This window comes from Staurois parvus, unplaced genomic scaffold (genome assembly GCF_062004578.1).
Source record: "Staurois parvus isolate SC_StPar_1 unplaced genomic scaffold, SC_StPar_1.0 ptg000172l, whole genome shotgun sequence".
Lineage (NCBI taxonomy): Eukaryota > Metazoa > Chordata > Amphibia > Anura > Ranidae > Staurois > Staurois parvus.
The window spans coordinates 11,280,067-11,292,464 of NW_028317968.1; the positions used below are offsets into that span (position 1 = coordinate 11,280,067).

General features: G+C 40.7%; 1 protein-coding gene across 1 annotated transcript in view; it reads left to right on the top strand.

The window, feature by feature from the left end:
• The window catches only part of LOC149462646 (bone morphogenetic protein 8B-like), an 87,165-nt gene that overhangs the window by 68,123 nt on the left and 6,644 nt on the right, over nucleotides 1-12,398 (top strand). Inside the window, exon 6 of the mRNA XM_089676672.1 lies at nucleotides 3,561-3,671. Within this exon, the coding sequence (XP_089532798.1) occupies nucleotides 3,561-3,671 (111 nt within the window). The remainder of the gene's footprint in view (nucleotides 1-3,560; nucleotides 3,672-12,398) is intronic.

Genomic DNA, 12,398 nt, shown 5'->3' on the forward strand with positions numbered 1-12,398 from the left:
TTTTAATGGACTTTAATAAATAAATATAATTTTATAGTTAATCTTTGCCTTTGTTTCTTAGCACAGTACCTTTAAAGTCCCTATTCTTGGATGTTGCACTGTCCTGTATTTTGTACTGACCTTAACTGAGGCAAGTGAGGCCTGCAGTTCTTTAGATGTTGTTCTGATTTCTTTTATGACCTCCTGGATGAGTCGTCATTGTACTCTTGGAGTAATTTTGGTAGGTCGGCCACTCCTAGGAAGGTTCACCACTGTTCCAAGTTTTCTTCATTTGTGGATAATGGCTCTCACTGTGGTTAGATGAAGTCCCAAAACCTTAGAAATGGCTTTGTAACCATTTCCAGACTGATACACATCAATTAGTTTGTCATCTGTTCTTGAAGTTCTTTAGATCTCGGAATGATGTGTTGTTTTTTTAGATCATTTAGCGTGTTTCACTTTGTCAGACAGCCTCTATTTAAGTGATTTCTTAACTCGACAGGTCTGGTATTAATCAGGCCTGGGATGGCATGTGAAATTTAACTCAGCTTTCCAAAAAATGTGGTTAATTACGGTTCATTCTTGATTTATCAAGGGGGATGGCAATTACTTTTCACATAGAGCCAGTCAGGTTTGGACAGCTTTTTTTCCTTAATAAATGAAATCATCATTTAAAAACTGCATTTTGTATTTACTCTGGCTATCTTTGTGTAATATTAAAATTTGTTTGATGATTTCAATCATTTAAGTGTTACAAATATGCAAACAATATCAGGATGGGGCAAATATTTTTCCACAGCACTGTAAATGCAGAAGGTATCTGTAATGTATAAAAAACTTTATGCTACCCAGATCAATTTCCCCTGCATTCAAATGTACTTGCGTTTATATGTGTTTATTTGTGTGTACATGCATTTAGACACATTCAGAGTATCTAATTTGCCCCTAGAAGGACTTCATTAATTTTTTCTAAATGCAGCTTAATTAAATGCACCTAAACACAGGTAAACACACATCATGAATTGTACCAATTAAATCAGCATTAAACCCCAAAACAAACATTATCTTATATGTGATGGCTGCATTAGTTTAATTTTCTAGGCTTTCTTTCTTCTATTTTCATCTGATGATCCATCCAGTAAGTCTGTTGTTTTTCAAAAGAACAAGCTCTCTTGCAGTTACAGGGAAAAGACAAACCATTTAACACTGACAGGGGTGCCTAAAATGATCAGCTTTTATTTATTCATATAAATAGAAAGTTCTGTGCTTATACAATAACATATTTCATATCAAAACGTGTTCAATACAATATTCAAAAACATGAAAAATAAAATGTTACAATAGATAGTGCTTGAAAACCACTGTGTAAGACCACTGTGCAAAAAACATATACAGATATAAAGAACTGTCCAGTGCATTAGAAAAACTCAGAATTAAAATTAGTTCCAACAGTCCAACACCATGAAGGATCCTCCACTTCCAAACAGATTTCTGTGACTATATCAGAAGATCATGGAAGGAAACCACCTTGTGCCTCACACAGATGTCCACTTTAAAGGCTTACTAGATAACATGTGATTCTTAGTATGAAGGAGAGTCAAAAAGCACTTGTACATGTATGTGGAGACCAGAGTTGCCAACCATCAGTAAATTTAAAGACAGGTTGTAAAAATCAGTGATTTTTACAACTGTCTCCAAATATCAGGGGCTGATAATTTATCATGCTGTGTTGACTTCTGTAAGTGTAAACCAGTCAAATTACTTGTTATGGGGCTTCCAGTCACGCCCTACAGTGCCTTGAAAAAGTATTCATACCCTTCAAATTTTCCACATTTTGTCATGTTACAACCAAAAACGTAAAAGTATTTTATTGGGATTTTATGTGACAGACCAACTCAAAGTGGTACATAATTGTGAAGTGGAAGGAAAATGAGAATTGGTTTTCAAAATTGTTTACAAATATATATGTGAAAAGTGTGGCCTGCATTTGTAGTCAGCCCCCCTGAGTCAATACTTTGTAGAACCACCTTTTGCTGCAAATACAGCTGCAAGTCTTTTTGGGGATGTTTCTACCAGCTTTGCACATCTACAGAGTGACATTTTTGCACATTCTTCTTTACAAATAGCTCAAGCTCTGTCAGATTGGGTGGAGAGTGTCTGTGAGCAGCAATTTTCAAGTCTTGCCACAGATTCTCAATTGGATTTAGGTCTGAACTTTCACTGGGTCATTCTAACATATGAATATGCTTTGATCTAAACCATTCCATTATTGTTCTGACTGTATGTTTAGGGTCGTTGTCTCGTTGACTGACTGAGAACGCTGCCAAATTACATCAGAATCCCTGAATCGCTGAACAATTACCCCTTGAAATCACACAGAAACCAACAGGAAAATCATATCGCATCTATGTGAACCATAGCATATAGGATCCATCCACCAAGGAGTGTTATTTCAGTTATGGGTGAAATCTGGTGGGCTGAGATTACCGCTGGCTATTTCTCCAGCAGCATTTTACATGTTATAATATTAATTAAAATCCATCAGACTGGTGGGGCATGGGGATGAGGGGAATAACAGGTTCCTTCCCCCCTCTTTCCTTATGTGTTTTGTTTCTGCACCCTTGTCCTCAATCATATCTAGAAATTATTTAACTTTGCTTCCTCCCTCATTCCCCCCTCCCCTTCTTTTTTATATATCTTATTTTGTAGATACTTCCCCTTCTTAACCCCTACACAGTTTAGAACCGCTACCTTTACCTACCTTGACCTCTTGTGGTATTTAGTGAACTTCCCAGAAATCGTTGACCTTCTTCAGTTGGTATAGTCAAAGTCCTCTCCCTAAGGCTTCCCCTATTTCACCAATGCATTTGTTAGGTTTATGACTAGTTGTGTTTCCCATACAGCTCAAATCAAGGTCTAGGAAGAGTCAGATACTTTATTTTTTGTAAAATGCTGTTGGGTTCATAGAACGAAAACAAATATCCATTAATTAGTGTAGGACCCATTCGTAAAGGGTATGCTACCCAAGCCAAGGAACTAAAGCACAGAAATGTCCTAAAATCTCCAACATAAGAAATTGTAATGATGCTAGCTCTCCAGCATCTAACAAAAACAAAAATATCCATACAAATTATTGGTGTAAATAATAACTGTCTTATGAATGGCACCTATAGCCAGGCAGGTGGTGTTAGTATAAATAGCTCAGAGCTAAAAAGAAGGTTGAAAAGCCTTGTGTGTCTAGGGTTTGTAGTGTTTTACTTTGGCAGTACTGAGATTAGGCAGCTATTTCGGACAGAACAGAAGCACTGTATATAGATAATTCCAATGTGTTGGAGCGGGAGATATGTAATTAGTATGATACAATTTTAGATGTTGGCTTAGGTTGGCTGAGTAGGAAGGTGCGGTGGTGATTTTAAACCAGTGTGAAGAGAGGGAATAGGGGTCCTTCAACTACTTCTATGAGAACCAGTCATTTCTTGTTAATCTCTACAAGCCATTCACCTTGATTTTTTCTCTACTGCCAACTAAGCAAACAGTTCCTAACAGCATTGAGTAATCATATCAATTCTATGCTTTTCTAGGACTGGGTGATTGCTCCACAGGGGTACTCAGCATTTTATTGTGAAGGAGAATGCTCATTTCCACTTGACTCTTGTATGAATGCCACCAATCACGCCATCCTGCAGTCACTGGTAAGGGAAAGTACTCTGAAATATGCATGTGTGCCCAAATCATTTGCTATATACAACTTCCATGGTATGAAACATACGTTTTTCTCAAGTTACTGAACTTGGCTACTAGTGTCACAGAAAAAATAGCCTCATGATTGATGCAGCTGTTAATGACATAATTAGGAAACATTTACTTGGAACTGTGTACATTGTATAAGGGGGTCTAGTAGGTTTGTGGGCCGCAGATGTATTTTCATTTTGGTCTTGCCATCACATAGCCTGTCCTAACATATATAGTATTAGAAGGAGACTTTTAATATACCCACCTCCACTACATATATTGGTCTCTCCCCAGTATCCTGCCCCCCCAGAAACCATACCTTGCTTACCAGTACCAATTCTGCATATGAGATGGCCCCTCTAGTACAGAGCTCTCTTGCCATGTATGTGCATTAATCCCTTCAGTGACCATTCTCCTATGTATCGGCCTTTATGGCTCAATGACCAGTCTCCGCAGTGTTTGTAATAAGCCCTTAGTAACCAGTGTACAGAATGTGGGCCTAAAATAAAAACTTAGATAAAATAATTAATACTCACTTCTCACCAATCTTTGCTCTCTTGAAAAGCTGTGGGGCCCAAAATATATTTAGCATTTATATGCTATGTGCACAGGGCTTCCTCTTGTCAGTCCCTGCATTTCTATAGAACACAGTAGTGATGTATGACAGGCAGGTGACAATAGTGAAGTAGGAATGTAGGAGTTTTAAATAAACCACATCAATATTTGGGGGATCAGGTATCCAGCTCAGAAAGGTCAGATGTTGAATATTTTCTTGGGTGTCGTAGCTTATCAAAAGAGCATGTTGGCATGGGTAGCTGGATAGGTAAGTAATAAACCTTTCTTTACAACACCACCTTTTTTTCAAGTTTTATTCTAGTGACAGTCACTTTGACGCCTCAGTGACTTGGCTCTGTGTACTTTCTACTCATTGACTGGTATACAGTCCAGGGGTTATAATATTGAAGGGAAGGATGTCACCTATTTTGACGGGGGGTTATTTTGCAGTGCGTGGGCACTTATTATTACATTGATTATTATTATAGTGTCCAATGGGGTGACATCAGGACATTGTTGTCCATATATCTTGATATTGCTACTTACACATCTAACTCCATATTGATATTGGCAGCTTGCATATAATTGTGTTCTGGTCACTTACTGTTTATAATTGAGGAATTACAACTGGTCAAAACTAGATGACCTTAGAAGATATTATTATGTGCAAAGAAGATCTGTGATAGATACTTATAACCTTGTCATTTCTGAACCCTCTGTATGTCTGCTGCAGTTTCCTCTATGATGATTAGCCTCTAGTCCATGGCTTGACTGACTAAACTTTCTAATAAATGCACACTTCTAGTTCAAGTCAAACTGGGACTTTTGAGTGGAAACTGCATTTACTTTTTGACATAATCACCTGCTACATTTATACACTTACCAATGCCTGGAAAGCTTCGGCATAGAAATATTTATCGGTACATCTGAACCATCCTAGGTCAGCCTGCTTCACTTCGTCATTGTTGTGTTCACCGTTCCCACAGAAAGATTTATCTCTTGTGCAATTTCATAACAGGTTATGCTTTAATTATCCAGAATCAGGCGTTCCACATGCTAAATGTTCACAGGAATGACTTCTGTGGGCTGGGAACCATCACGGCCAGGATCATCATTGATGGGCATACGGCCATCTTTGAAACCTGTACACTGTTGAAATATCTTACTGTGGCTGAGCGTCTCATCACCACACTGTGCTTGAAGTCCTGTAAGGATATTCACAAGTTTTACACCTTTGTTCAAGAAACTTCATCACCACATGTTGTTCCATGCACACACTAGCACTGTGGTCTGCCATCTTGATTAATGGTCTCTGGGCTGGCCCGTGACATGTGTGCCGCCTATCAGTAAGAGGAAACACTTGGCACTTACTACTGCATGTAGTACCGCCACGCTAGCATCCCTTTTTATACATGTAAAGTTAAAATTCCCAGTTTGGCTTGCATGCCCCTCGTATTTCCTGATGAAGCAGACCTGGGAAATGTGCTGACAATCCTCCTCCATCCACTGCAGGAATCAACAACAATTAAATGGAAATAATGTTACACTTAATGTAGAAGTCCAGCCAAAATCTAACTAAGCCTAAACCTGCTCCTACTCCCATTCTTAGCCCTATACTATCTAATCTGTAAATACTTACCTAATATAAGGGCGCTCTGGTCTGATCATGTGATTCCCTCAGTAGCTGGCTTCAGGGGAGAGGAGATAGCAGCAACAATTGCTGAAATACCTAGGCAGTGATGTCTTCCAGATGCTTACTTTGGGGCATCTGTTGTTGGCTGTCCCTCCTCAACCCTGAAGCTGGTGCTGGGAGCGTATCATGTGACCAGACCGGAGCACCCGTAGATTAGGTAAGTATAAGCATCTTTCCTTTACCGTGTGGTTAGTTTAGGACATAGAATGGGGGTGGGAGAGGGTTTAAGCCTAGTTAGGTTTTCACTGGATGCCTACTTTAATTGCAAAGGCAATGTAACCTATTGTGCAGAGGCTAATTGAGGGTATTTATGGAGGTGACAAAACAATCATGTCCTAAATGTATGAATATCGGTCTGTTCTCCTTTTTAAGTGATTTTAATATTTTAAATAAAAATGTTTTCCTTTGTCATTTATATAAGTACAGGGCACCAAAAAAGTCCCATTTGTTAACTAAATCCAGTGTATGGGTGTTAACCCTCCAGTGACTGTTGTCTAGTATATGTGCTTTAACCCCTCTGTGACCAGTCAGGAGTGTATATGGAATAACCTTTAGTGACCAGCAGGGCTGCTGTTAGAAACCATGGGGCCCCATACAGCCTACCTGACAGCCCCCCCCAAAGCCCCACACACTTATGAATGAACACAGTGAGTGATCAGTATCGATCACTCGTTGTTTTCATTCAGGAAAGGAAGGGGCTGGTAAGTGTTACATATTTACCAGACCCTTCCCCACTCTGCATCCTGAAGGATCCTATTAAGTACTTGCAGCTGCCAGTGGGATGGAGAGGAGGGAAACCAGCAACATTGTGAGGGTGGGGGGGCACACAGGGGGGCCTGGGCAGCAAGGGGAAATGTATAGTGCACAAGGAGGGTGATCGGGTGAAGCGGGAGGCAATTACTGGAAGCGATCTCCTGTATGGCTCTCTGCAGCAGCTGAAATCCAGCAGAAGGGAGAGGTGAAGAAGCTGGCTTTCAGCTGCTGCAGAAGAGCCATACAGGGGATCGGTTTCAGTAATTGCTCACCCATCGTGCGGATCACCCTCCTGCCCACATCCAATTCACCCAGCTGCCTGGGCCCCCCTGCTGGCTTTGGTCCCATACAGGGGGCCAGGTGGTACCCCCTTATCCACGGCCCTGGTGTCCAGTATGCAGTATATGTGCCTTAACCTCTTGGTGACAGTCCCCACAGAAATGCACATTTACCTGTCAGCAGTTTTAAGTGCATTAATTCCTTAGTAACCAGTTTCTATTATTGCAAGCACACATGCATGCAACCACTTTTGTTTTCACATTTTCAGTTATTTAGGCTGCTTTCCTTAAAGCAGATCTCACCCCTCACCCCCTTTTTTTTATTTACCTTTTTTTCAAAAGCATGGACCCACCATTCCGTGCACATCATTCACCTAGGAGAATGACTTGCAGTGCTTGCTGGGCCTCCTGGGATATGCGCCTCACATATCCCAGGAGGCTTTTAGTCTTTCATTCAGTAAGTAGGAGGGGTGGGCCTAGTGGCATGTCATTGCAAGGCCCTGCTGACTGCACTTGGAAGAGCTGGTGGGCCTCTTGATGATGTCACAAGTAAGATAACGTCACAGGGCCGAGAAGTGTCTCTTGACCCAGTAAGCAGGGGTTTAAAAAAAAAAAGAGAGGGGGTAGGCTAAAGGCCCTCTTTAAGTTAACCTGTAATGTAATTGCTAGTGGTCAGTGGTAGTATGGTGCTCTTTCCTTGGTGCCAATTAAAATCATGGATAATGTACAGGGGCGGACCGACAACTCATGGGGCCCCTGGGCAATAGGGGATCATGGGGCCCCTGTGTCCTTGCCCAAACTCAAAAAAGCCTATGAAAAAGGTACCAGGGGCATCTCATGGGGCCCCCTACTGACCCTGGGGCCTCGGGCAGTGCCCAAGTTTCCAAATGGTCAGTCCACCCCTGATAGTGTATTATCTGGTAGTTTGTGAACATGGCTGTCTCTAGATGACAACTTGTTTTAACTAGCTGCACTGATTTTGGAGAGAACAGGGAGTTTGAAACTCACACATATTCAGGAGAGACACATACAAATTTCTGTCATTGCTATCATTCTTCAATGTGAAAACAAAGTACCTGGGAAAAAAGATTGTAACTGCAATGAATGGCGCTTTTATATTAGGATCACACCAGTGGTGTATAAGTATTACTAACGCTATAAAGGGTTGTCTAGACTCACAAGGTAAACTACACTGAGTTAATCTGAAAGTGAAAGATAGAACAACTGATATTTTGTATGAGTGATAAAGACTTCAGTACAATCTAAAGTGCTGCTAGCGTTAATGTTTTTTTCCACACTTCACCCCCCCCATAAAATAATATGCACTTTTTCAACCAAGGAAAAACCTGGTTTTCCCTTTCACGGCTTTCCCTTGTCTATTCAGGAGGCAGGAATCTAAACATGACAGCTGTTTTTTTTGGTTTGGTCCTCTTACAACCCTTCTTGTAGCTCTTGGCATTTAAAGGGAAAGTAGCATTTTTAAATATTTTGTTTCTTAGGTTCAGCGTAACCCTCCCCGCCCCTATCCTTTTTAAATGTATAAATACAATGCATTTATAAAGTATTCAGACCCTCTTCACTTGTTTCAATTTTGTTATGTTGCAGCCTGATGCTACAGTTTTTTAAATAAATTTTTTCTCATTAATCTACACTCAGTACCCCATAGTGACAAAGTGAAAACAGAATTTTAGAAACATCTGCAAATTTATCAAACTGAAAAAGCCTGAAATATCACATGTGCTTAAGTATTCAGACCCTTTACTGTGTACTTTGTTGAAGCACCTTTGGCAGCAATTACAGTCTCGAGTCTTTTTGGGTATGACGCGACAAGCTTTGCACACCTGAATTGGGGGATTTTCTGCTATTTGTCTTTGCAAATCCTCTCAAGCTCAGTCAAGTTGGATGGGGACCTTCGGTGGACAGCCATTTTCAGGTCTCTGCAGAGATGTTCAAGGCTCTGGCTATGCCATTCTAGGACATTTACAGAGCTGTCCCTAAGCCACTCTTGTGTTTTCTTGGCTGTGTGCTAGGATCGCTGTCATGTTGAAAAGTGAACCTTCATCCCAGACTGAGGTCTTGAGCGTTGTGGAATAGATTTTCATTGAGGATAGCTCTGTACTGCACTCCATTCAGCTTTCTCTTAACCCTGACAAGTCTCCCAGTCTCTGCTGCTGAAAAACACCCCCACAGAATTATGCCACCACCATGCTACACTGTAGGGATAGTATTGGGCAGGTAGTGAGTGGTGCCTGGCTTCCTCCAGACATAACATTTAGAATTGAGGCCAAACAATTCATGTGGTTGGTTTTGTCAGACTATTCCTCACAGTCTGAGAGACCTTCAGGTGCTTTTTTGCAAACTCCAAATTGGCTTTCATGTGTTCTGCACTGAGAAGAGGCTTCCATCTAGCCACTCTTCCATAAAGCCCAGATCTGTGGAGGGCTGCAGTGATTGTTGTCCTTCTAGAACTTTGTCCCTTCTCAACACAGGATCTCTGGAGCTCAGCTAGCAACCATCAGGTGAAAAAAAACCTCTCTTACTAAGGCCCTTCTCTTCCTTTTGCTCAGTTTGGACAAGCAACCAGCTCATAGAAGAGTCTTGGTTGTGCCAAACGTCTTCCATTTGAGAACTTTGGAGGCTACTGTGCTTTTGGGAACCTTCTGTGCAGCAGAATTATTTTTAGCCTTCCTCAGATCTATGCCTTGCAATAATCCTGTCTCAGAGCTCTGCAGGCAGTTCCTTTGACTGGATGGCTTTTGCTCTGGTACAGTATGCATTGCCAGCTGTGAGGCCTTTTATAGAGAGGTGTGTGCCTTTTCCAAAACAGATCAAATGCACATATTTTCCAGCATACCACGGATTGCCAAATATCGTTCAAATCTTTATTGAAGAATGATCACATTACAGAAGACATAGTGCAATGTTTCTGAGCCACGCAGGACCCCTTCGTCAGCATGTCCAATCAATTTAATTTACCACAGGTGGACTCCCATCAAGGTGTAGAAACATCTCAGCAACAATCAAGGCACCGGAGCTAAATTTCAAGGGTTGTTGCAAAGGGTCTGTATACAGTATGTATGCCAATGTGATATTTCAGTTTTTCATTTTTCATACATTTGCAAACATTTCTAAAATTCTGTTTTCACTTTTCTCATTAATCTGCATTCAGTAGCCCATAACGACAAACAATGAATTTAAACAATTGTAGTATCAGGCTGCAACATAACAAAATTGAAAAAAGTGAAGGGGGTCTGAATATCTTATGAATGCACTGTACCTTTTTGCCATGCATCTTTGGTCTGGTCATATGATGTATATCACTGGTCCTCTTTCTGTTCTTTATCCCACAGCAATTAAACATAAACTCATTGTGAGCAGAGGATAGTACTATATATAACATTATAATTACACATAAGAAGCTTTAAAGCAATGCAATGTAGTAAATTCAATGTGTACCCATTACAGCCTAGGTCTAGCTTTCATTGACATCAGCAATTAACACCCATGTTTCATTACATTGCAGCTCTAGGCACAATTTTTTTAAGTGTTGGAAGCAGTGGGGAAGAGTCAAACCTTCTGTTGGGTTTTTATTGCTGTGTTCCCGTTGGAAATATTCTCTACTCTATTTGTACTAGTGACTATAACAATGCCAATCTCAGCCTCACCCTGCAAAAAAGATTTTTCCAGATTGCAGGGCAACAATTGAGAGTGGCTAAAAAAAAAAGATATTACATTTACCTGCCCTTTTATTGCACAGAGTAGTCCCTTACCTCCTCTTTGGTGGTTCCCTGCCGGTACTGTTCACTCCTCCTCTCCTTCTAGTGCCCCTTCAGCAAGCATGGTGCTGAGAGGGCACCCATGCGGGCTTGCTTGCAATTTGAGCTGTGTGTGACCATAGACACACACAGCACCCTTTCATTCCTCACATGAGTTTGATTGACAACAATAGGAGCCTATGGCTCCCACTGCTCTCAGTGTCTCCTCTGAGACTTTGAAAGCAGTTGGAACATCACTGAAACATGGGAGGAGGCAGGTAAGTGTTTAGGGGGGGGTGGGGAGAACAAGTAGTGAGGAGTATGTTATGTTAATGCATGAAGGTAAAAAAAAAACACATAGCTTTTAGAAGAACTAGAAGTTCCAGCAACCTGAAACTGTCACTTGGGATGATTAACTCTGCAGTTAATTGATTACACACACCTAATAGCATAGCTGCCACCACATGTTGTAATGGAAACACAAACCAGTTATCATATCTTCTGTAACAACTCTTCACAATATGATTCCATTAAAGATTTTTGCAGATCATGGGTCAAGCAGGAATTATGATCCGGCTAGAAGTTTCTGTTCATTAAACTTGATCTGCTGGAGCTGATTGTGTTCTAGTGTGTGAGAGTTCAGTCCTGACTGTGGTCTTTAACCTCTTCCAGTTCGGCCCATGTACATAAATGGCCAGACAGGAGCAGCACCGATGTGGGTGGACGTTTCTAAACCAGTGCGATCTGTGCCCACTTGACACAGCAAAACACGGATCGGTGTACCGGGCCGATGTGAGTGGCCCAAGTGCCATGTGATTGCTGATTGGCCAATCAGCGATCACATGCACAGTAGTAAACAAGATGTAATTTCCTGGCATCATTGTTTACTACAATGAGCTCTGTGATCAATCACAGAAATCACATGGTACAAGGTCATTCACAGCCACCTTGTACCATGTGATAAGCTGTAACCAGTCACAGCTCTCACAGTATTTCTCAATGGCTGCAGGCATGCAACCAAAGCGAGTGAGAAATGCTTTTACAAGCAGCATGGTTGTAAAAACAATCAGTTTTAAAAAAAATCCATAGTGACACTGTACTTCTAGGGTATCGGTATGTAAAAATATATAAAAATGTAAAAAAAAAATAAAAATGTAAAAAATTTTTTTACAAGAATTAGAATTTGTTTTCTATATACTGATTTGGGTTATTTTATTTTTTTTTTTTTACCAAAAAAGGTGGCAGAATACATTTTGGCCTAGATTTATGAATAAAGATTATTTATTTGCAAAATTTCATTAGAAAAACTTTTATTTTCTAAATTTTTGATCATTTATATAGAAAAAAATAAAAAAACACAGTAGTGATCAAACACCACCAAAAGAAGGCTCTATCTGTCCCAAAAAATAATAAACATTTCATTTGAGTACAGTGTTGCATGAGTAATTGGCATTCAAAGTGTGAGAGCGAAAATTGGCTTGGACTAAAAGGGGGTGAAAGTGTCTGGACTTGGTAAAAGCAGTCATGCCCTGCTGGAGCATAAACATCAAACAGGGGCGGACTGACCATTTGGAAACTCGGGCACTGCCCGAGGGCCCAGGGTCAGTAGGGGGCCCCATGAGATGCCCCTGGTACCTTTTTCATAGGCTTTTT